The sequence below is a fragment of the Haplochromis burtoni genome, unplaced genomic scaffold (assembly GCF_018398535.1).
Source record: "Haplochromis burtoni strain Fernald_Lab_line unplaced genomic scaffold, NCSU_Asbu1 Contig_63, whole genome shotgun sequence".
Taxonomy (NCBI): Eukaryota; Metazoa; Chordata; class Actinopteri; order Cichliformes; family Cichlidae; genus Haplochromis; species Haplochromis burtoni.
Window position 1 is genome coordinate 1,793,730 of NW_024582424.1, and position 26,432 is coordinate 1,820,161.

Consider the following 26,432-nt stretch of genomic DNA (forward strand, 5'->3'; position numbering starts at 1 on the left):
ACGCAGATGTTCCAACATGATCATACTTTGAGGGAGAGGGATGTGCTATTCCACCAAGTATCACGTGCAATGGAGACAAGTCTGGAAATCTGACACAGTGGGAGGTGCTCTTTGGAATAGAGGGCAGCTTCTCATTATCATGATAGCAGACTTTACTGTGGCCACTGTGGATGATTTATTAGTCTTGACCAAGTGCATACAGTTATAGGTCTCTATCTACATTAAACCATAAGACACCTGATATCTTTCATGATTCATAATGAGGAGCCTGAAAGCATCTCAAGGTCAGACTGTTGGGTAAAGACATCGACTTAAAGTCAGAGTCCTGCTACTTTTCTTTCTTTCGTTCTGGAAACTTCTCTCTCAGATGTGCAGAAATGGCAATGGTCACAAATATGAAATGAAACAGTGCATTTATTCATGGATCAGTTATTCATGTAAGGAGAACATGTCATTGTAATGTCTGCAGCCAGTATGCTCTTGCTATTGCAGAAAATGTCTTTAAATACTATTATTATTTCTTAGAAAACAGATCAAAAATGTTATTGAGGAGTAAGATAGCTATGTTGAACAAATATATGGGGGGAGTTGGTCGGGGCCCATAATCACAGTTCTCACCATGAGTTAATCAGTGTCAGTTTATAATTGGCAAAGTGCAATTGTCACATTAATTTAACTCAACCCAGATTCATGAAAATCCAATCAGAGGTGGGCGAAATATCACACGTGGCACAAAGGAACAATCAGTGTGGTGCCACCCTCTTGAGAAATAATCTAATTTTGAGAATGTCACACCCCAGTGAGACACCTGTATACGTTCAGTATGCATAAACAGTCTGCACACGCTGTGAAAAAGCATGGATGCGTTATTGTAGGTTACTTATTAAAGTTTATGTTTCAGTAAGATCTTCAGTTGAAGGATGGAAATGGCTTGTAAACTGGAAACTCGCTGTAAGCAGGGAAGTTGTGGTTTGTGTAAATTAATATGCGTTAATTAGATGTTCGTTAAACTCTGTTTCAGAGATGCTGTTCAGTCAGTGCCATCTTTCTCTCTCTCCTAGAAACAACAGGAGAATCTACAAAATGAAAATTGTTCATAGAACATTACGGCCAGTATCCTAATGCGATAAAGAATTTTCCAATTTAATCTTTTTGTTGAGGATACTAAAACTCATCAAGGCTTTCCAGAAAAATACTTTTGAAACTACTAAATTAATTGCTGAGCATCCAACTTCCGGAGGCAGAAATCTGAGAGTGAAATAAGGAGTTTGGGAGAGGCTGATTATGCGCAATTTAAATTTCTAGCAAGTTCTGACTTTTGGAAGAATTATTTTAAAGCTCTCTCTCTATTATTATTTTTTTTTTTTTTCGGGCGGTGGGAGTGGGAGGAGGAAGAGTTTGCTCCACCAATAAAGCCTACCATGAAGCATCCTCCGAGTGACCAAAGGACCAAAGTGACTGTGGTCCAAGCTGTATAACGTTTTGACTGTGTGACTGCACCTTTAAAACAATAAAAAAAATAGTAAGGAAATTAAAAAAACAAAACAAAACTTATTTATCCTTTAAAAAATAGCTTTATAACTTAATTTTTAATATTTCTAAAAATAACTTTATAAATACAACTAACTGCGTAAACAGGCATTGGCTTAAACTCTACATGACATGATATCAGAAAGAGAGAGAGAATTAAAAATAAGAAAATAAAAGTCGGCGAAAAACATGGTACTATTTGTTTTTTTTTTTTATTCTAATTATTATTTATTTATTTATTTGAATACACGAGACATCAAATGAAGCGCAGTTCAAATTAAAAGTCATCACTTCTAGTTTTATTTTGTATGTGTATAGCGGAAGTGATAATTCTTCTGACTCTGGGAGGTTTGACAGTAGTCGTCCGGCAGCACCGAGTGAGCGCACACGTCGCTCTCTCCACTACATCGCACCACTGCGGTAGGAGCGCGGAGGCAGCAGCAGAGGAGTGCCCGGCAGGCACAGTTCACTTGTTCCTGCAGGACAAAATCCAGGTGGCGAGTCTCTCACTCTGTCTCTCTGTGTCTCCCTCTCTGCCGACTTTATCACAGCGCAAGACTTTACCTGAGAGGACATAGTCATATAGCAACAGCTCTCAGGGTAACCCTCACAGTCCAGCCGGAGCAAAGGAAGGAGAAGTTTGGGCTATTGCCACGCGATTTTACCCACAGCTCCGTAACCTTGGAAGTCGGACCTGATTATTGTGAGAGGATGGGACCGCTACTCCTTTCCGTCGCCCTGTGCTTGAGCGCCGCTGTCCCACAGCGTGTGAAAGGTGAGCGGAACAAGTGACAGGCAAAAATAATCATTGTCACATTTTCTTTTCTTTTCTTTTCTTTTTCCCCACACAAATAGTTCTTTAGCGTGGGAGCATCACCGAACAGGGGATCGATCAGAATCCTTTGGCATATTTACATATTCTACTGAAAGTGACAAAGTGCTGGTGATTATTCAAAGAGGATCGTGGGGAGTGGGGGTATCCCACATGAACGGTTCAACACTGTATTGTTCGCGGGAAACGGAGCAATCTCGGCACGTTTTTTTTTTAAATCCGTGCACGACTCGTTAGTTAATTGGTTTGATTGTGTTCAGAGGAGACCTGTTTGAGTATACAAGCGGCCGATTGTGTATTTTATCTGTGTGTAATTGCTCTTTGATAAAGGGCCACATGAGACTGCGCACAATTAAGGCAAATGTGCACAGCTCCAGTGTTTCGTGCGCCCTCACAGTGACCATCTTCAGCTGCTTGCTTGGCTTATGTGCGAAGCTTACATGGGGTAAAAGAAGCTGAGGGTCCAGGTTTAGCTCTCGTTAATTAATGCAGAGGGACAAAGGCATCTTTCTCCCCTTATTTTCCCTTTTTTTAATAACCAATATAAAAAGAAGAAAAAAAACGGAATAGAAAGATTTCTTGCGTGGTGACTAGACAAATCTAGAGGTGATATATATCCTGTAATAGTTGCCTTATCATTATTAACCAGCCAATATTACAAGTAGGGTAAATGGACATTGAAGTCTAATGTAGAGTCTTACCAAAACATGTCACACTGCTTTATGCAGAGAGAAAACTGCTGAAAGCTTATAGATTAACCTGACTCCCTGAATCACCGTTCCAATCATTTACATCCTCCCCCCTTTTGCCCTTCCTGTCCTCTGGTGATGGGGATGTTTAAGCTTTTGGCCGCTATATATTTTCCACCATCAGTGCAGAGCCGTACCTGTGGGATACAAACATATATATATATATATTTTTGATAAAGAAAACAGGGTAGTCCTGATAGAAGTGGGTCATGCCATTGTCCCTGTCTCTGTTCATTTAGCAACACGCTTGCCTCAGGAGTCACACATGTCAGACAGACCTCAGTCTCTACACCGGGAGTGTGCCCCAAGCAGAGTTTCTAAGGCTCCCTAAGCCTCACAGTGTCAACTCACAGTCAGCTGTTACAAGACATAATACTCCCTGGTAGGCTGGCATAATGAATGTACAGGAAGAGCAGAGAGCCGTGGTGCCGCGGGTCGACTTGTTTCAAGGCTCAGTGAGTTAAAAATAAACCCCGGACTAGTCCCTCAATTAATCATATCCCAGTTAAAAATTGTGCTATTGTAAAGGGATTTATTTTTTTTGTCCATCTGCTTCAAAAATGAGTTAAGCTGTAACCTTAGTCACAAAAGGGAGCTTGTTAGAGGAGGAAATGGAGGTTAATCGACAGTGTTAACGTTTCATCTGTGTTTGAACAACAGCCATAGTCATATTGGTCAGCCTGGCAGCTATATTTGCAACCGAACCCCTTCGTCACCGTTGCTGTCAGTCTGACATGTTTAAAAAATCCACAGTCAGATTAAAAGGGACACGAAAGCATTCAGCTGTCATGAAGAAAGTGGCAGAAAAAAATGTCTTGTGATTATTAGAAATCTCTTTGTGTTGCCTTGAAGATACGGTTTACTTACCTTTTGTCATTGCTCAAAGACAGCAGGTGTCTTCTGAGATAGCGGCTAACAAACACTGCATGGAGGATGTCACAGGGTGCCTCTGTCCACTGAAACAAATTGATGGGGTAGAAAGATTCGCCTTCAGGTAAAACAGACTGCATTGTTCCATGTCAGCGTGCAATACATCACCTCCTCTCTTTGGTTACTGGGGCTGACTCTCACACATTGTTTGGGGTCCTGCCTGTCTGTCTGGACAAAGCACATGACTGCACCCGTGGGTTCTGTGGATGGATATGTAAGACGCTTTTGTGCTTTGTTTGGAGTGTCAGCCTTAATGAGTTTTATGCATCTTAATTTTAGCCCCAGTCTTGTGATAAGGACTTCACAATTAGAGGCTTTTAGTCGAATGGACAGCCATCTGGAGTGGCAGTGTGATTGTTTGCTATTGGTGAGCCATGATTAGTGTTAATATTGTTGACTGCTGTTCATTTAAGCCAAAGATTGCACTTGTTTAACGCAGTTGAAGAAGTCAAACAATACACTAATGTAGAAATATGGCAATTTTGCGAATGTTGGCAGCTTTAAATTGCTCATCATGCTCAATATGATGTAGGTTTGAGAGGTTGGGAGGCTTACTGAAGGGCAGCAGAAGTTTTGTTTAGCTGAGAGAAATTGAGCTTCTGCTTCCAAACAGTTGGATGGATATAAATGAGATATACCGACTTGATAGATAAATCTATCAAGGCTGATTTGATAGATTTATCTGAAAGGTCAACACATTTACTGGCAGCTGAGGTTATGGTTGATGTACCAATGAATTTTAATAAGAATAACATGTGACCTACACTGCTCTGCAAAAGTAAAGAGCCACCCCTCATTTCTTTATATAAAATGGGAAAACACTACAAATATACATGGCAATACAGTATATAAGGCAAGAGTTTGTGCAATCCTAATGAGGTTAAAAAACCAATATTTGGTACGACCCAATTATTCTTCAACACTGCCGCAACTCTCTTAGGCAAGCTTCCCTGTCATTTCTTTAAGCAGTCTTCAGGAAAAGTTCTCCGGGGTTCTTAAAGAACATTCAGAGCTCTTCTTTGGATGTTGGCTGCTTTTGTTCTGTCCTCTATCAAGATGATCCCACTTGCTTCAATAAGGTCTGGGCTCTGGGGAGACCGATCCATGACTGATAGTCTTTAACTGTGTTTTTCTATCCAGGTATGCTTTAAATGCATTGACCTTGTACTGGGAACCATTTTCATGCTGGAAAATGAAGTTGTTGCCAATTACATGCTTTCCAGATGGTATTGCATAATGGATCAAATCGAATCGCACGTTTTTGCCTTCATAATTCCATCAAATTTGAGAAGATGCTCAATAGCACTGAATGTAAAGCATCCCAAAACCTCACCAGAGCCTCCGTTGTGTTTTACAGATGACTGTAGACACTGTTGTACCTCTCTCCTGATGATTTTCAGTACAATTTGTGTGTAATTTGGCATACCTGTAGAAGCCTGGAGAGATCCATCCATCCATCCATCCATCCATCCTCTTCTGCTTATACCACAGGGCTAGAGGGCCAGGAGAGCTATTTAGAAAATAAATAAATAAAAGAGAGTCTAGCTCCTTGGGAGCAAAATATGAAGAAATAAGCCTTTTGCACATTACTGTAGCTCTACAGTGCTGTGCACTAGATGTGCAAAGATAGTGTGCTGAAGAAATGAAAGCCTTTTAAAAGAAGATGTATTTGTTTCCTTGCCACAAAAGAGGAAATAAATAACAGCAAAAACAAAATTTTTTACTCTGACTCAGAATTTTGGTTCATCTCTATTATATCTTTAATAAAATGGAGCTTTTGTTTGCAGACATTTAAATGGATATAATGCATATTAATTGTACAGATTTATCCAAACCTCATTACCTTTACTGGCCACTAAAGGTTATGGTTGATGTATGACTGACTTTTAATAACAATAACTGGCGACCTACCTCTACAGTGCTCTTCAATCCGGTTTTAAATGGCACAGTCCTTAATCAGTGGAGAGAGGTCAGACTTCTGTCAAATCAGCAGCCATGATTAGCAACGGATTCCAAGCAACTCATTGGACAACAACCCCTGCACAAGAAAATGCAACATAGAATATCAAAACATAGAACTAAGTGATGTAGTGCCAGCGTTGCTGTTTTTTTGTGGAACTTAATAGGGATATTTGTTGTCAGTGCAGATGTTCACTAATCCTTTTTATATTTGAAGGAGACTTCATTTGTCTGTCATGCTGACAAGGTGATGCATACAATGCTATTTGTCTTTGCCATCTCAGTTCTCCTGCCTACATTTCATGCTTGACTTATATGGAGGGCACTGGAGTGATGGTTATCAAGGTTGCAAGGACATATGAAGAGGAAACGCTTACCAAAGAGCTTTAATGCAGCCTTGAGAAGAAAATAGCAGCATGGTGGTAAAAGACGTATTTTAGTCAATGCAAACTTTCAGACAGGAAAAAAATGGATGTTTCATAGTTATTTTATAACATTTTGTGGTTTTGTTTGATTTAGAGTTCTGTGCAAAAGTCTTGAGCTGCCCCTCATTTCTTTATATTTAGCTTCCAGGTTCCCAGACTTTCTTGTCATTAAAGTGGTTTTGAGAAGTCGTCACTCTTGGATGAGTGACGAAACATTTCCCAGGCTGTTCATCTATGTCCAGATGAACAAAATCATCTTTTTGGGAGTTTTTTTACCTGGATGATTGAGCATGCATCAAGACATCTCGAGAAATAGTTCTCCAGATTTTTTTGTTTTGTTTTTAAGAGTTTTTCTTTTACACATTGGCTGCCTTTTTACCCAGTTCTTGTACTTGACCATTTTCAGAGAAAGGTTTTTTCCCCTTTGATAAGCCTCTTAAAACTGAACTATGATTCATTCAAGCATAAAAAGGGCAACAATGGACCAATATTATGTCTGCACATAACACACAAGTTAGCAAAGAACCAATTTTAAATAGTATTTTTAGAGACTTGGGTAATAGCAGTCTGTCGCAGAATCACAGAAATTGTTCTCATTTCTTAAGCTGCGAAAATGCCAAAGATAACACGGCCTTGACAGATATAAAGTTGTATTTTTCCCCCAACAGGGTGATTCGCAAAGAGGGGAAAACTTGCATATATTAGCACTGTGTGCAGTGCATTCTCAAAAAAGTGGTTTAGACCTGCTTTTCAGTCAGTGGTGTTGGGGATCTTGTCAAAACTGGTGTAATTATGAATGAGGAGAAATACCATCAGGTTTTTATTTGACCATGCAATACTGGAAAACCCCTGATTTTTAATGGTGGGCAATGTGACCTCAAAATTAGATTATGACACTTTGAGAAAATTTATGATATTTCTGACAAAAAAGACATTTGGAGCATTTTATCGATGTTTCGGGCAGCAGCAAATGAAAGACATTTTCCATCCTTCTTTTCCAATGAGCTACTGTCATTGAGGACACACTTCCTGATTTGAAGTGTGAATCTATTTTAAAAAAATAAGGTGCTACCAGCAGTGTGGTGCCAGAGAGACACAAGATGTGTGGAATGTAAGCACAAAAGTAACCCAGGGAGTGTAGTTTAACAATAAATAAAGTACCAAATTATTAATATTATTACATTATAAATATGAGCCATATTTTTGCTGTTGAATCTTGGCTCATGCTTTAAGCCCTGTTTTGCCACCTTGTAAACACATCAATAATTGAATGGGTTGAACATCATTAGCTGCCTGTACTGTATGTCTTCCTTCGTAGCCTGGACAATGTGTGTGTTTTTTTTCCTCGAGTCATGAAACACATTTGTTCTTCCCACCTTTGGCAGGAACAATTTTCCTTGCATATTTTGCTGAGTGCTGTGCTTTGTTGGAGGTTGCTGAAGTAGTTTTAGTTTTGGCTGACTTGTGGCTGTTGCTGTCAGTTATGCCTGGGCTTCTCTGCTTGCATGCATTGGGGAACACAAAGGCATGGGGATGCTACAACATCGTCAGTGTAAAAATATCATGTAAAAATTTATACCAAACAGTCAAAGCTAATCCTCACAAATGATATGATATGGCACAGCCCTAATGATGGTTTCATTTTCCAGCATGACAATGATCTCAGACACACTGCCAATACAGCAAAAGCAAAGCTGGATAGGAAAACAGACAATGGAACACTATCGGTCATAGACTGGCCTCCCCAGAGCACGGACCTCAACATTACTCCAACAATGTGGGATCACCCTGACAGAGAACAGAACAAAAGGCAACACCCCAAGAGAATTCAGGCTATGTTGAAAAATAAAGGCGGTCCTACAAAAAATGGACTTTCAGGCTTGTTAGGATTGTTGAAACTCTCTTTCCCCTTATATACTGTGGTTTCCATTTATGTTTGCACATATTTTAGTATATCATCCAACTATTTCCCATTTCCTTGCACATTAGAAAAAAACTAAAAAACTGAGGTGCCTCAAGACTTTTGCAGTAATGGTACAATAATCATGTGACCGTCACTGAAACACTGAAAATTATCGTGTTTGAAGCCCAGTTCTGTATCCTCAAGGTGACTTTTGCTTAACTCTGCATTTGGCAGTGAGTGAAAAGGAAGAATTCTTCAAGGCATCAAAGAGACAAAAGATAAACACAAAGACTGATCACCAGTAAAAATAGCAATTTTCACACAATAGCTTGTCTGTTTTCCCATAGTCCTTAACTCAAAGGTGATGTTTCTCTTCACAAAACTATGGAAATGTTGATTCTGTATTTCCCCAAACAGTGTTAAAGTTCTATCACTGACTAAAGGCAATATATAACATTATGACAGCTGACTTAAGCTGTGGCGTTCTTAGCAAAGTGTTAATGTCAGGAAAAAAAGCAGAAAGAGCCCCGTAGCTTGAGTAAAAAGATTATACAAATTCTTCATTTGTAGTGTGAGTTATCGTTGAGTGTACATTCATTTTTCAGCTAAGAACATGCAGCGGCCTGTCCCTTTCATAGCTTGAGTATTAACAAGACCACATGCTGGGTTTAAGTAATTCCACTGGGTCACAATTAATGTTTCAACTCTTGGAGGCACAAGAAGACTCACTGCATGTGATGCAAAAAAAGTTGCAGGTAATAACTTCAAATATATGCACTTTAACAAGTGGACCTGCATGTTTGAAATCGTTAAAGGGTATAGTGGATCACTTCAAAGTGACACATGTGACACAATAACAATTTTAGCTCAATTATGCTGTTTCCATAATGCTTCAAACCAAAATTATAAATGAAAATGACATTTCTTTTTGATTACTTGATTTTCCTCCTTACAGCAGACAATTCAGTATCTCTGCTAGTACTAAACCTTACTGCCAGTGGATGGTTGTTAGTGGTGGAACGGTGGTCGCACAACGTAGTTTGATGATAAAGTATTAAAGCATGCAGAAGTGGAACGCTGAAGGTTCAAAACACTTTTGATCTGTGTAACTCAATGAACAGCATTCTTCCCCCTGCAAATGCGATCTTACTTCACTGTTTTATTCATGTGTGACATTCAGAAGACATCACCTGTATGTAATTTAACACTAAAATTTGTATCCGCAATGCATTTTTGTTTGACTCACCAATAAATACGAAATGATTAATTTGAAAAAGCACCGCAGGCTAGTTTAAGTATAAAAAGATGGGAAAAAAAATCTTTTTTCTGGCCCTTTTCCTGCAATGCTTCTTTTATTGGCACATAAATTCAGAAAAAAGCACAAATATCATAATTTTCTGTTCACTAAACTTATATGGAGTAATTTGCAGAAGCGCAGCTCCTCTTGTAAATGAGTAAATCTTTGCATTTTGATGGATAAAGGTCTGTCAGCATGAGGCAGAAAGGGGAAATAGGTTTTAAATGCATAAAAATGCCTTTTAGATTTGTTTATCGACACCACAGATGTGACTATTGTTAATAATATTAAAATATAAATAAAACAAATTTATGTCAGAGATGTATTCTGATACCTCTCAGTCATGGTACAGTATCATAACAAACTTGGATTTTTTTAAAAAAATTCAAATTCTCAAGGTTCAGCTACCATTTTTTTAGGTTAAAAATCAGAGGTATACTGCAAAAAGAAAGGCCCTGGGGCCACAAGAAAAATATTAAAACCAAACTTTTCACAGATAAGGAAGCCTAACAAGGTAAACAATTGGTAACAGTCAAGTTGGATGAAAGGAAGATAAACCAGGGTATTTTTTGGCTGGAACGTTAAGAGTTTTCTTGTATATCGTTAAAATGTTTGTATCTATCTTTCTCTATATTATTTTAAGAATGTTGTTTTTATCAATAACTGCCTGTGCAGATGTGTAGGTGTGCCAAGTGTAGGTGTGTGTGTGTGTGGGAAGAGGCTAGGTATTTAGGAGGAGGGAGAAATGAAAAGCTTACTGACAAGTGTCAATGTGGATTGTAAGTGTATCCTCAGCCAAGCACAATTTCTATGCTCAGTGGGTGTGCCTGCTGAGTGCAAAGGACCCCCTGTATTTGACAGGGAGGTATCACACCAGTATCAGCATTCATTATTGGTTTTGGCCATGAGTGAAGACTTCACCTTTCCCCAACGGATCAATAGGAAGAATAAAGTATTTTGCATTAAGTGCAGAACTGCAGCAGCCGTTAAGTCTGATGAGATGTAAGCAGTTTCAGCTTGCTTAAGTTTTAGTGGTTGACAAACAAAGAATGTAACTCTTGCTTTTGTATGGGAGTATTAGACTCATTTACATCTCTCAAAAAGAGACAATTTCTGGTTGTATTAATTACAAATATGGTTAAACTGCTTCAGATGGAAGTGAAGCTGCTGTAGTTAAAATGAGATTGAGTACTTTAGTCTTTGGTCTGATAAAGAACCCACCATATTCAGTCAGGCCAGTCTACTTACTTTAGTTTAGATGAGATTAAGTGCTTAAGCCACCTGTCCCAAGGAGATGATGCCTCCTGATTCTGTCCCAAGGACATACTTAAATGAAGAGTCCCAACTCAGTCTATATTAAAAATAAATCCTTGAATTATGTCTCTGTCTTTGATTGACAGTTATGATGCCATAAAACCTACAAGAAATAACTAGCACTCATGTAAATTAATTAAACACTGTAACTGTTTTGCAACATATAATTTCTTTTAAAACTTCTTTGAGGTGTTTTCAGCTTTTTACATTTAAAGACTTGCCAGCTCTGTATTATACAGTATTTCAACTTACATTTGAGTATATTAGTACATGCACTGAATGTATTGTCTGTTTTTCTTTGTGTGTGTTTGTGTGTGTACAGAAGAGTTGGTTTTTGTGCTTGAAGCTTGGAGAGGTAACCCAGAAATGTCATCACACCAAGTCTAGGCAGCAATTCTGGCTGTTTTTCACAGTGTGGAAGTGCATCCATACTTCACTCATTTGGCAAAACACAAAACAACATGCATTTATTTATCGTGTGAGTCAGCCCGAGTTTACACTAAATTGCGCTGAATAGAAACAGGTGAGTGACTGAGAGGAAGCAGGATACGATCAGTCTGGATATGACAAGTTTCAACTGGAAGCCTTTGCTTTAAACATTTTTTTTTTCAGAAGAGCAATTTTAGGTAACGACATAATGTATATGTTATCCATTTTGAAGATAAGTGCAGTTTTTTTTTAAGTGCAACATTTTCCATCCAGATGTTTTAGATTACCCTTGGGGTTTGTAGTACCAGCCACGGGTAGAAAGAGGGAGAAAAAATAGAGCTGAGAGCCAGGATGAAAATTCCCTTTAACATGATGTTCATCGAACAGAAACCACTCCTGCCCGAAAATCAAAGTGAGACATAGTCACAGTCAGTTGCCCTCACAAAAAGGGCAAAGGTTGCAACAATTTACACCAGATTTGTACTTTCAGGTACAAGTTTCTGATAACTTTTTTTGCTAGAGTCTCAATGCTCAACAACATGTCACAAGACACCAATAGTTTCAGATGAGCTTCTCTTGTTTTTAGCTCAGTAATAAACCAAGGGCAAGCCAAATGTAGCAGTAACCACTTATTAAGGTCTTAACCCTGTATAGCACATAGTAAGTAGAAAGAAAATTGTGGTTTTATACTAAAATACCAACATTAAAATATTACTTGACACCACTGTGACCAGTTTGCATGCTTTAAATCAAACAGAACTGAATTGAATAAACACTCAATTTGATTTGTGAACAAAAAGTCAGTATTTCTTTCCACTTCCTAACTTTTGCTTAATGTGGAGAATCCAACTGCTCACCTGTTCTCGATCCACTCGTGTTTTTCATTCTCATTGAAGGCTAGAGCCATTCCCAGCATGTACGATATACAGTAGATACATAAATTGTTAAAGATAATCTGAGAATCTGTTTTCAGATATTATTACTCAGATATTATTTTCAAATTTTGTGTCATGCGAGATACTAATAACAGCTCGAGCTGATTCAAGTTTGGTGAAAGGTCAAGGTCAAAATCAGCAAAAACTCCATGAGTATCTAAATTGGCTAAGCATTTGAGCTAAACCTTCATTGTTAGCACCCAAAGTCAAAGTTGACCTTGAAAAAATCTCCAAGTAGTATATCAGACGAAAGGGCACGAAGAGAGCTGTACAACACATTTTTTCTTTTGTTTTTTCAATACAGTGACCTACAAGGTTACATTAATTTTACAGTTTTTACAGTTTAAAGATTTCAGCCTATTCTGCTTCAATCCAACTATTTTTGTATGTAATACTTAAAGGTCATGGGTCAAAGGTCAGGGTCATGTCAATTGGGAAAAAGGTTTAGTTTCCATATTACCAAAACCAACATCAGCGTAAAACATTAAAGTTTTAGTGCAGCCCTTGCTTTTGAATTGTGCTCTTTGGGTTTTTGTTAATGGAACAAAGTGTAACAATGTCTGAAACCAAGACCAAATCTGTGGTATAAATGTTGTAACCGAGCTGCTGTTGAGATGTCATTTCATTACTAACAGAGACACTGATGGAAACACACCAGAATTTATTTAGTGCTTTTCTGGTCACGGTGATCACTCAGAGTGCTTTAGGCCAGAAGCTGTGTTTAACCACAGCCTCATACAACAATTTATTCTATAAACTTTAAGCACTTTATCTACTGCTCAGCCAATCCAGCTCTCATAGTCCTGTGGGAGCCCAAGAAGGAACGCTCGCGTTGTGAGGCAACAATGCTAACCATTGCACCACCATGATGCCCAAGTGGGGTAGACACAGAAAAAACAAGGCAATTATGTAACAGACACATCAGGACCATTACTTCACACTTCATAGCAGAGTAACAGTAGTCTGCTTCATTTTCAGATTTAGCTAACTACTGGGACACAATTGGTATGTTGGCAAAGTTGTTACAGTCACATAGTTTAACTGTACCTCTCTGCAGCTGTTTTTCTAAAATTAAAACTGTTTACAGCATGTGTGGAAATACAGGATGATAAGCGGCTGCCAGAATGTGCAGATGTAATGATATGCATTGATATTATCCATATGCTTGTTGCTACACAAGCTGGCCATGTGGTCTTTAAAGCGTGCTTGCCTGTTTGAATACAGATGTTTTTTAACCATTTTTCCTTTAACGTTTGTGAATTCAGTCAATTAATCAATCAGTTTTACAGAAACCACAGAATAAATGTTCTCAGTGATAAACAAGACCACTGAGTTATACAAGAACCATTAAATTGTTTGTTTTCACTTTCTCCATATTTTATAAAGAAGAAAAAGTGTGTCATTTATAGCATAGTCATTTATAGCATAGTCAAGCGTTACAACACTGGTGTTGTCATGTTTAATTTTATGCCTCTTTTAGGACTTCTCACATTCTAGAGAAAGCAATCAGAGGAAGCAGACAGGAAGAAATGAAACAAATGTCAGCCTATGCTTAATGTATGAACTGTTCAGCTTTCAAGCTGTTACTTCCCTCTTATTTAGTTTAGTTTTCATATTGTATACCCAACCTAATTCTAACTTGCATTATTAACCATGTTTGATATCGTCCTATTTTATCTACTTTGCTTCTGAAACAGACCTTTGTACAACTCACCACTGTTTGAGGCACATGAAATATTTACAACTTTGATCTCTCTAACCTGTTCACTTGTCCTAGGTGGGTGTGCTCTATTGCAGATTCTGCCAGTGTATTGTGACTAAGCTTGAAATCTTGTTCTGCACCGAGTGTTGAACCTGTGAAGAGTGTGACAGATTAAATTAGCAACTGAAAAGTTCAAAGTTTAAATTGCAGTGTGTATTTTTAACTGTGTTCAGTGCACTGAAGGAGAGTCTTTGTGGGATATTGCACTCTCACTCTTGCTGTCTTCCTCTCTTGCATACACAAACTCCAGAAGTTATAATTATACACATAGAAGCATAGTTCTTTAGTTGTTGCTGCATTTCGTTGGAGATGTGGTTGGATAATAGGAATAATGCTATCGACTGGACACTAGCAGCGTCTAGTACATGTGTTTATCTGTCTGTGTCACATGCTGTTCGGTTACAAAGATGTGTTATCTTTTAAAGATGTGTGCTAAGGCAAAGACAAAATAAAATCACTGAAAAGTGAATACAGCATTTTACGTCGAAGCTCAGTAATCACCCTTGACTGTACATCATCACTCACACTGAGCCTTTTCTTGCTTGACACTGAATCTCTAAGTAAGTAGTGCCTGCTACATGAAATTCACTGACCAAGGGGTAAGCAGGATGAAAAAAAATTCAATTTGTCAAGGCCTGCCCTTTCCGTTGCACACAATGCACAGCTTAGGCCTTCGGGTGTGAAGTATGAAGGGAACAAGAATCAGAAGATATTTTTCAAGTATTTTTCATGTCCTTCGATGTTTCCTGCGTTGAAGAGGAACATTAAACAGAGCTTACCAGCAATTTTTGACTTTTCAAATAGCCTGTGTAAACTTACCTAACAATAAATTGCGGCAGGTGAAGGACCTGCTATTCAGTGAGACAGAACAAAGTAGCTCATCATGTCATCCATATGTTTTTCATTTAAATAAATGTGCTGTTAATTAATGGGGATGGTAATTGTTCTGTTGGCAAGAAAACGAGATCAGTACCATTCTCACATTTGTTCATTCAGTATTTAACTGGAGTAAACAGCTTATGTTTAATTTGATTCAACACTGCTTTTAAAGTGCTGGTTAATCTGTAATAATGTTAATTGTTATATTAGCAGACAGAATTTTATATAAGTAAATTAAACCCTTCAAATTCTCATTAACTAAAGTGTTAAAATTTACTTCAAACAAGGCACTGCATGCAGCAGGTATTGCTGCAAAAAAAAGGGAAGCTTTGTTTTGCAAAATATACCAGTGGTGGATAGAAGCAGGTGGAAATCTCACTTTTCTTTGTGTCAAAGGTAAAACAGGTAGTTATACTGGTTAATGTTGTTGTTAACCAGTATAACTATAATGTTTAATATGTGTGCATGCCCATAAAATACACCCATTATAACAGTGTCATTGTTGTGATCTGTTGCCTCTTTAGCAGTTTTAAACATGGATTTATTTTGGTAATCATATGAAAATACGAACCACAAAAAACCAAACCAAACCAAACTTTATATAAGGATTTCACACACTTAGCATCACAACTAGCTAATCGAATGAAACAACTTCTTCCTATTTCCTGTATTTATGCTAAGCTAACAGGCTTCAGAATCCATTAGACATTTGTGAGCTGCATGGTTTAACCCTCCTGTGTGTTTTTTGACAAGAAAATAAACATGTAGAATTTTACACAAATCTTGATTTCAATTTTTCTTGATAAAATTCTCAAGCAGAAATGTGGAAATATTAAATTAGCCATATTTCCTGCTTTTATCAAAGTTTTGATTGGTTCTCTGAAGCACCCTGTGTCTCTCTGTCTCACAGAAACACTTGCAAAAGCTGGGAAAACATGACTAAACATTTACATTTGCCGTACAAGTGCATTCTTTGTGAATTTTCAATCAGCGTTGCTCAGTCAAAAGTGTGGCATAATTTTTCTTTCATCCAAAATGCCAAATGCAAAACATCATGACAACAAGAGGGCTAATGAGGTAACATTTAAGGAACAGGGTCAAAGAAATGCCTAGATGTGTTGTTGAATATGCATTAATCCCGTAAATTTGTGTCACAGTTTCCAGCTAAAATGCATTTTTGCTTCGCCTAGTTTGTCTTTCCTTGCCTGTTAATTTGCAGCGGCACTTTCCGTCACAGACACCTTCCTCTTCAGCGGTTACTGCGAAGATTCAGATGAGATGTGAGCTCTACTCCTTTATACATGTTTGATGAATCTTTTTATGCTACTTCTGGGATACAAGCATGAATGTGGGAGATCTTGTCTGGAAAAAAGGTACAAAAGATGGGAGGTGTCCAAGTTTGTAATGAGGCTAGCGAGGCTCTCCTGGCTCACAAGCAAACTAGGGCATCTGTAATGAGCGTGCAGAGAGAAAAGGGGGAGGTGGGGGCTGAGAGAAAGCAGAGAGGCATGTTGTGAAGTTGCATCAGAGCATCAGCTGTCCAGTGGATGGTGGTGGGAAGCAGGTGTCTTTCATAGTTCTCCCTCAACAGGACTTGAAGAACAAATATAGTAAATTACCAGCATCTTCAAACCTTTAAACATATTCAAAACGAAACTCAATTAGCTTGCTTTTTAAAAGGACATTTTTGTCTTCACAAGAATTTCAGACAGGTAGCAAAGCATGCTAGAGAATGATATAGGTGCCCATTATATGAGTGTTACCATTGAAAATAATATGTCTGATGGGATTACAGCAATTAGCAGTATGAAATAGCTGTACCACACTGCTCAATATGTCTGTGCAAATACGTAATCTGATTACCGCAATTATTAAAAAAAAATTGAAAGGCACCAAGTGGCATTACTCCTTTGTGATATGGCTGTATTGGAAAATGACATATTTACTTAATCCAATTAGCTTTTCTAACTCTTAATGAGCAAGAACCTGAAATAGGATGCTTTTGAATCATAATAATTAGCACAATCCATCAAAAAGCCTTGATGCTATGCATCTCTGCCTGTCTGAGAATTACATCAGAGAAAAGATTTGAGCACTATTTAATTGTTTTGGCTTTTACTTTTGTGACTGAGGGATAGCCATGTTTCTATTTTTTCTGTAATTTGATAGATAGCTAATTGACTAAAAGAAAGTTTTCTATTTTTTATTCTACTTCTCCTTATGGCCTCAGAAAAAAAGTGTAATCCCCTGTAATTAAATGGAATGTCAGTGTACTTTGTTTGAAATTACAGGGTAATTATATTGACATACAAATACTTAGCAAGGTGCACTGAATAAAGGAGGTAGCAAGTGAGGCTTTTAAAGGGAACAGATAAACAGTTGTAATATAGGTAAATGTAAGTAATAACACAAGTAATTTTTGTTGTGAATGACTTCAGGTGTTTTACAGGAAAGGAGACACAAATTTTTGTGTAATTTTAAGTACTGTATAACTAATTTACTGCATAATTTCTTGTGGAAAAACATATTTGGAAATCTTACATTGTAAGTACATTTTATTTTTCATGGCAAGATTCGCATTATGGAGTGACGTCAGACAACTTAACACAGTCGAATAATAGAACATCCATCGTGCACATCAACATAATGAGCATTAATTCACTCTATAATACTCGATCATCACCAAAAAATGATGGAGTACTTAAAATCACTTATATTATACTTAAAATTACTTACAGTATAATTTGTGTTCTATTGTGTAAAAGACCTTTAAATTACTAATGCACAACATAAAATTACTTACACATACACTATTTAACTTTACTTACAGTATAATTATTTCACTGTTTCCTGTAACAACCTGACTATTACCTCTGAAATTGCAGAATATGTACCTCTAAGTATTTGTAAGTAAATATGATAGTCACAGGCCATATTATGAAGTGTTACCTTTTCTGTACTTTTGATTATAGTTTGTTTATTTCTCCTTCATAAACACATGGAAAACTGTCTCACGTGCTTGTTTTGTTAGCCACAAACTCTTCTTAAATCATCAGAAGTTGAGCAACCACACTTGGCATATACATTACATGTTATGACTCTGAAAGTCATTATATGAAATATTATCATATCAGGTATTATGATGTTATTGTCTTGCCTACCTTGTACCAATTTTTAGCATTTATGCACCTAGAACACCTTACAAAAACATTGTATAATTTTTTATTTTATGACAATAAAACAATATGTATCACTACAAAAGTTTAATTATGCATCGCGTTATGATGCTGGGACGTTGCCTAGCAACCACCTAGCAGATGGCTAAAATGACCCATTTTTCAGCGTTAAAACATCTACCACCCCTATTTTTTTTTCACATTTCTCAATTTAATTACATACATTAGGTGCCAACAGGAGGCCAAACAATAGCACAGGCATGCACTAGCTGTTATTATTGACCTCATCACCCCAGCTTATTTTCCTTTATAAGAGACATATTTATGAACTCTGTGTTTCAGATCAAAATTCAGAACTGTGAAAGCATGGTCATCATCTTTAATAGGATATTTAATATCAGCCTAAAGGGATACTAAACCTGAAATAAGTACTGCAGCATTTAACTTTCTCTTGAACACTTTGTATAAGTAACATAAAATAAAACAAAGTATAAAATCAGCTGAGATCGTTCGGAGGTTAGTTAAACACGTAAGGAACAAGCTTGTGTTCCTCATTACGATGGGTATTTTTGTCAGTGTGTGGAACTGCAGCCTCCGAGTTTTATATTGTTAAATGTTAAGTTTGACAGTGTGTCTCAGGCCATGTTATGGAGTCATTTAAAAGTAATGTAACAATATGTTTGCAAAGAATTGCTTTCTCCAGGGAATAATTAAGTAACGTAATGCAATACTTGTGAAAAAAAAGCAGCCACTACTATTTAATAGAATAGATGCTTGAGAAAGGACACTAACATGATAACCCACACTTAAATTTTGATGCTGTGTATTTCAATGCAACTAGTGTGTCAAGGAAAGACTTTATATAAAAGAGGATTGCTTAGGCACAGTGCATTGTTGGGTCTGCTGGTTGAACCACTCAGTCATTATCCCTTGGATTGGGCTGAAAGATGTTAAATCCAAATTGTAAGTACTAGATTAATAAGACATTCATGACAGGTGCATGATATGAGCAGTGAATACGTTTCCCTGTCAGTTAAGGTCGTGCTTCTGCATCTGTGTATCAAAGATTTTTTTAAGGACCTCTTAATTGTTTCAAATCTAAAATGTTTTTGTTGTTCTGTAACCGTTGCATACATTTGTTTTGTAGTCATGGTTCATACTATAGTGGTTCACCTCAGAAAAAGCTAGATCCCAAGTTGCTGGAAAAAAAAAATCCTGTGAACCCTCTAGGCCTTGGGCTGAGTGCATTATCGCTGCCCCTGGCCCATGATGAGGAGAAGTATCGATCTTATCCTCAGACGAAAGCCCTCTGTGCACCTCTGCAGGGCTTAGTGCTGGCTGAGGCAGGATGCACAGTAATGAGAACAGTAGAGGGCAGAATGGGGGACCAGCTTATTCCTAACAAGGATGGAGACCTTTACACAAAAGAAAAGAAATAAGCTAGATGGGCATTTCTTTAAAACCCCTCCCTCTCTTCAAGCCACTCTACTTTTTCTTTCTCTAAGCACAGTTTAGATCTTAACCACACCACGGACTCTAGCCTTGATGGTCTTATCTGGAATTTTGAGCTCCTGTGGGAATATATCTCTGTACAGAGTGGCTAAAAAATAAATTTAGCACACTCCCACTATGAAGTCAGAGAAGCAGTAGAGGCAAGAAAAGAGCAAGAAAGTGATTTCAGCATAACCAAACTTATAAAATTCAGAGGATGCTCCTGGCTGGCAAGAGAGATCTCCAATCCTTTGAGCTCCATTTTTGGATGCTTTTGTGGTAACAGAAGTTGCTTTATGACAAGGACTCCAAAGACAGATTTTTGGGTGTGCAGGCCTTAGAGGTGATTATTACATTTGATGATACCTCAGGCCTCACGCTGACTGGAGCTCAACCAAACCATACGAATTATGGGATGTGAATTTTGGATCATAAATGCTTTTAACATATAGTGATCAAAGTTGTAACAGAGTTGAAACAACTGTTTGTTTAATGCCTAACAACAGATTTAAAAGCCCCCCACAAATAAACGAGAAATAATTTGCTTTTCTTATGTATTATGTATGATTCTCTCTGCATTTTAGCCAGTGTTGGAAACACATCTGTGCCTCCTTCCTTACGAGGGTGGGGAATATATTGAACGCATAGTTTGCCACAGCTACACCTCTTGCTGTTGTTTATTGGAACTCTCTTAGAAAATACAGAAAAAGAGAGATTGAGTTGCTTCTGAATTTAGATTTAACAGTTAATAAAGTAAATGTATCCAATTGCCTGGTTCAATTAAATACTGTTCTGTTTTGTTTGGTTTCAATTTCCCCTTTTATTGCATGTTAGTTTAAAATGAGAAACTTATAATGAAACAAAGTAGTGCTTAAATGCAAAGAAATGCTTGCATTGGTTACTTAGATCAAAACACTGGCGTGACTGTATTCGTCAATGGGTTCACATTTAAGCGTATTAGGAAAAATTATATTTGCAGGCCATATCATAAAGCATGACATCTCCCATGACAGCTCAAAAAATATCAACACACTTTGCAGGTTGTAAATGCCTTAAGAATAAGTAAAAAAGCTGAACTAATATCAAACATCAACAGACTTAAATTTCCTTGTTATAAAGTAAAACCTGACTGAGCCCTTTGTTTGACCTCCTTACTTCCAGTAGATATAGAAATCTGTTTAACTCAGAGGGGGGCGGTGTAAAGGAATGTGCTCACCAACTGTCTGACTTAATAGGAGCACCTAAGGTTTCTTTCATCCTCAAATGTCCCTGCAGCAAAGGCGTAGATATCGTCTCTCTGGACCAGGACCTTCGATAAGCTTTCACAGACTTGGTGGCCAGTGTGAGCTCTGTTATCGTTTACCCATTTCATCTGTGTGATGTGCTGCTTCCTTTAGATCTCTCTCTTCTGTCTCGCTTCTCTGGTGACTTTAATTCCAGTCCACATTCCTGTATGTTAATTTTTTTCTACTTCTCTTTGTGCCTTTATCTTTATAAGGTAGTTTCTGAACGGTAGTTTGCATACGTGTTCAGCTTACCAGGACCACACTGGCTGTCTTTATAGTTTTCCATGGATGTTTAGCATTTTCAGCCCTCTCAAACATATTCGCTCTCTTCTTACTTTCCCCTCCCTGAGGCCAAACCAAGTTTATTCCCTCTAGCTATTACATCCAATTAAGGAGGAGTGAGAATTTCACCCCTCCTTCCTTTTCTCTACACTAACAATACAGTGGAATGAGTCGGAAGGTTCTCCTCTCTTGTTTGATGTGAACAAATTATTCTTTAGCTACACACTTCAAAAGGAAACCAAGATTTAGTTTATATTTTCCCTGCTTTGTCATTTGGTGAACACAATGAAAAATGAGACCTCTTGACGTGGATTGATTCCTTTTTAATTTCAGATATTCTCCTCCAGCTTGACAAATACTACAGTAGTTTGACACTATAATAGAGTAATTAAATTAAATTAAACGGGTCACAAGTTGTAATCATGTAGCCAAGCTTCCTTGCTTGAAGCAATGAAAATACTGTTACTCAATGAAATTTGTGATACCAAGGTTTTTTTTTCTTTTTAATAAAGAGTAGAGCAAGATGGCACTGGTGTTCAGGTGGTTTAAATAGCATAAACATACAGTAACAAAAGTGTAGGGCGCTGGTTTATCTCAGTGGGACGAGCAGGCGACCATAGCTGCTGGCCCGGGTTTGAGTCTGGCCCTTTGCTGCACGTCTTCTCCTCTCTCTTTCCTTTCAGTCTTTACTATATCTATTAAAGGCAGAAAAAAACAGCATAAGTGAAAGGTGTATATATTTGACAACACTTTTTATTTTAGATTTTCTGAGGGAGAGTTGGTTTCTGTAGGCTAGTAGATGTTTCTCAGCTTTCCTCTATGACTTTAAGTCAAACACAGCACTTTTTAGACATAAATAATTTTGATATTCTGGTAAATGAACACTGTGTATTAACACTGTATTAACTTGTAGCATTGAATTAACATTGTGTTACACGTGGGCAGGCCTGCTAACTGTTGTTAATATTAATCATAGCTGCTAGCTATTACCTTAATGAAAACGTAACAGATGGCTAATGTGGTAATCATATCACTGCTAATAGTTAGATGGCTAACGTTAATGTGTGCGTTGGCTTCTTTAATATTTATGGTAGCTGTTCAATTTCTTGACATTCCTCTTAAAGTGTTGTTCAGTATTGTGAATGCCAGCTACTTCCGTTACTAGTGAGTGACAGAGCTGCGTGCCTGCCTATCTGCAGTGGAGCTATATGTTGGAACAACAGGAGGAAGCGAACACAGCGCTCATCCTGCTGTGAACGAGTATCTAAGCTGATACTCTAATTGTTAGTATTTGAAAACCCTAACATAAGCTTTGCTCTTATGTATCAGTATCACAGTGTGTAACAGTATCAGGTGTGTTGGTAATATACAGGGTGGGCCATTTATATGGATACACCGTAATAAAATGGGAATGGTTGGTGATATTAAAGTCCTGTTTGTGGCACATTAGTAATGTGAGGGGGCAAACTCCTCAAGATGGGTGGTGACCATGGTGGCCATTTAGAAGTCGGCCATCTTGGATACAACTTTTGTTTTTTCAATAGGAAGTGGGCCATGTGACACAACAAACTTATTGGTAATGTCATAAGAAAAACAATGGTGTGCTTGGTTTCAACGTCTAATGTGTCACAAACAGGACTTTAATATCACCACCCATTCCCATGTTATTACGGTGTATCCATATAAATGGCCCACCCTGTATATGCCAGTCATGCTGACTTACAGTGTTGTCTTTTTCCTTGTTTTTTCCCCCACTGTTTATGAGCCAAATCTCTGGATGAACAATTCTTCTACCTTCAGAGGCCCTTCAGTTGAATATAAAGCACCACCGCACACGGGGAAAGCGGTCCTGATGACCTTTAAGTGCCTTTTCCTTCTTCAAAGTCTGTGCCATCAAAAATTCTTTTCCTACAAAATAATTTTTAGGAACTAAACAACTACTGTGATCCTGGGCGTTGTTTCTCATACTGTCAGTGTCAAGTAGTGAATTTTATATATAACAGATGGCGGCTCTGGTAGGTGTTTGCCTTAAGTACATCCCAAAGCCCATGACAGCAGATTTCTGTGCCACAAATTATACAACTGACACATTTGACAGTTTAGTGTATCATATGAGTGTACAGGCGTTATACAACCTGACTTAAAAAAAAGACATAAAAATAAAATAAAACAAATAACCTCACTGTGTCAGTTCAGCTGTTCTAGAGCTTTTTATTATTTTTTTGTGAAAGACAATAGCAGTTAACCTTTAGAGTTCCATCTCAGATAATTGAAGTAAACACAGGTTTCTGATACAAAGGGGTGGAAAATTACCATAAAATTTTAGGAAAGAGCTTCTGCTGCATAATGGGGTTGTGCGCTCTACCACTCAGGGACCTCATTTGCTTTTGTTTATTGGTTGTACAACACCCCGGCAGAATATGCCCTGCATACATAAGAGTGAAAACAGCTTTTTTTTTAAAAAAAAATATTTGACCAATTTATGAGTGGAGATGCAAATCACATCTACCTGAGAACGATGTATAAAAAATGGCCATAGCTACCACGTCACTCACCAGTTTGTGGGTGACACAATAGTGACAATGTCATAGACTCATTATAAAGCCTTGAGATGAGTTTTTTTAATAGTTTTTTTCAATCACAATTTCTGAATAATTTTCTCTTCTGACCTTTAAAATTACAAACATTTACAAAATGGATCTAATATTTTATTCAATATGACCAAAAATGAAATGAATCACTGAACCCAAAAGAATCGCTACTCCTCCTGCTGTATTGTTCAAATGACTTTCAACTTTTATAACTGCGGAGCTGAATTAACTACTATCTCACTGATGTTCTGGTTTATGAAAGGTTTACACCAGTTTACAGCAGAAGAAGAAGAATACCCAGAGGTTACCTGGCCATCTGTTCTTTTATCAGTTAGTTTTGTGATATTATATTTACATATTAAAGTCTTTGCCAAGGAATCTCAATAAACAGAGTGTTAGTCAGTCAATGATTGTCTTTTTAAGAGTATCAAAAGTTAAAATGCAAATGAATCGTTTTGTTATGGCACTGAAGGGCACTTGCTTGTTTTAGTTTTCTATCTCTTACCTTTCAATCAATCACATTTCATTTGTAAAGGGTTTCAGTAACCAGCATGAGAGTTTTCATTTTATTGATAATTGCCTGTTAGGCTGCCAGATTTTTTTCCTGTTACTGTATTCTTGTGGTAGAATTCAATAAATCATACAGACTAAGTTACCTTCAAGAACATATGTTATTATGTTGACACTTTGTTTTGCACACTGACTCTAAGACTAAGAAACATATCGATTCCATGTCAAAAAAACAGTATGAATCAAACCTTGGATATGTCTGCGCTCTGTATTGACCACATTACAAAAACACTTCTCTGCAGACAGACTCATCCATGGGGTTTTCATTATCTTATGCTTGGAATAGCAATTTGATGCTCTATTTGACTGAGCACCTCTTCCACATGCATTCACATACAGTTTGTCGTATTATTAGTTTCAGGAATTTTACATTTCTTTTTAATTGAATTTTTTCAATCAGTCATACTTAAAAAAAAAATGAGAATCTGTCTTATATTACGGCTCTGTGTTTGCACACATCAGTTTCTTAATTCTGAACACAATATGTACCTTGTGCGATATTGTGAATATGTTGCCATATGGTTTGAATACTTGCTACAGAAAAAGAAAATCCTTATATTTAAGTCTCCTAAACTTGTGTCTTAAAGAGACACATAATTGCAGCAGATATATGAATAACATAGCTAAATGCCATTATCATACAGACGCACCAGCTACTTTGCAGGTACACCTTAATAGCACCTGGTTGGATCACCTTTTGCTTTCAGGACAAACTTAATTCTTTGTGGCACAGATTTAGAAAAGTGCTGGAAACATTCCTCAAAGATTCTGGACCATATTGATATGATAGCATCATGTAGCTGTTAAAGATTTGTCAGCTGCACATCTATGATGTGAATCTTCCATCCCAAAGGGGCTCTATTGGATTGAGTTCTGGAGACTTGTGGAGGCCATTTGAGTACAGTGAACTCATTCTCATGTTCCAGAAACCAGTTTGAGATTATTTGAGCTCTGTGAATTGGCATGTTATCCAGCTGGAAGCAGCCATTGGAAGATTGGTACACTGTGATAATAAAGGGAAGGACTTTGTCAGCAATTGGCCCAAAGATTGCCAAGAAAATATCCCCCAGGCCATTACACTACCATCACAGGCCTAAACGAGTGATACAAGGCAGGATGAATCTATGCTTTAATGTTATTAATACCAAATTCTGACCCCCATCATCTGAATGTCACAGCAGAAATTGAGACTCATCAGAGCAGTCTGTGCAAATTGTAGCCTCGTTTTTTCTTCTTCTTAGCTGGCAGGAGTAGGATCCAGTATGGATTTCTGCTGCTGTAGTACATCTGTTTCAAACTTCAGCATGTAGTGCGTTCATGCTTTTCTCCATACATTGGCTGGGGTTATTCGAGTTACTGTTGTCTTACAATAAGCTCAAAGAAGTCTGGCCATTCTCCTCTGACTTCTGGCATTAACAAAGGCAATTTTGCCTAGAGGACTGCCGCTCACTGGGTATTTTCTCTTTTGGACCGTTTTCTGTAAACCCTAGAGAAGGTTCTGTGGGAAATACTCCAACTACCATGCCACATTCAAAGCCACTTAAAAGTGGCATTCTTTTCCATTCTGCTCAGGTTGAACTTCAGCAGGTCATCTTTTATTTTGATGACTAAATAAAAAGCTAAAGTTGCATATTCTTATCACACTGGCATTAAACATCATTGCATTCATTATGGGTCCACTGTACTGGTCTAAGGCTACAAAGCCACAGGGCAATGGACAGCGACTTGTCCATTGCCCTTTCCACCGTCACTCCACAATGCACAAGAATTGTTAATCCTCATATAGTCTTTATAAAACTTGCACACAAAGATCACCTAACAGATCTTTGCCATTGTCCTGAAGGTCAACTCATACTTAACATTTTATGAGCAGTTTTCAGTTTTGACAAGAATCACTACTTCTCCTTGGTTATTGATAACATAGCAAGATTAATTTGTCTTGGATATGACTCTTTGTGAGTTTCTTCGACTTCATTTTTTTGCAATACAGTCAGCAAAACGCAACTTTCTTTGTGCACTTTGCACATAACAGCCACAATTCACATAACCTCTGAATTTTGATGGATTGTTTATTTAAAAAATAATTTTAAGC

The 26,432-nt window shown here is 37.6% G+C and overlaps 1 protein-coding gene across 2 annotated transcripts in view; it reads left to right on the top strand.

Annotated features, from left to right (window-relative positions):
* Positions 1-1,878: 1,878 nt before the first annotated feature.
* Positions 1,879-26,432, top strand: part of LOC102304446 (EGF-like repeat and discoidin I-like domain-containing protein 3) — a 131,430-nt gene continuing 106,876 nt past the window's right edge. For both annotated transcript variants that reach the window (XM_005922879.3, XM_005922880.2), the window contains exon 1: positions 1,879-2,305. In XM_005922879.3, coding sequence (XP_005922941.1) covers positions 2,242-2,305 — 64 coding nt within the window. In that variant the 5' untranslated portion in view covers positions 1,879-2,241. The remainder of the gene's footprint in view (positions 2,306-26,432) is intronic.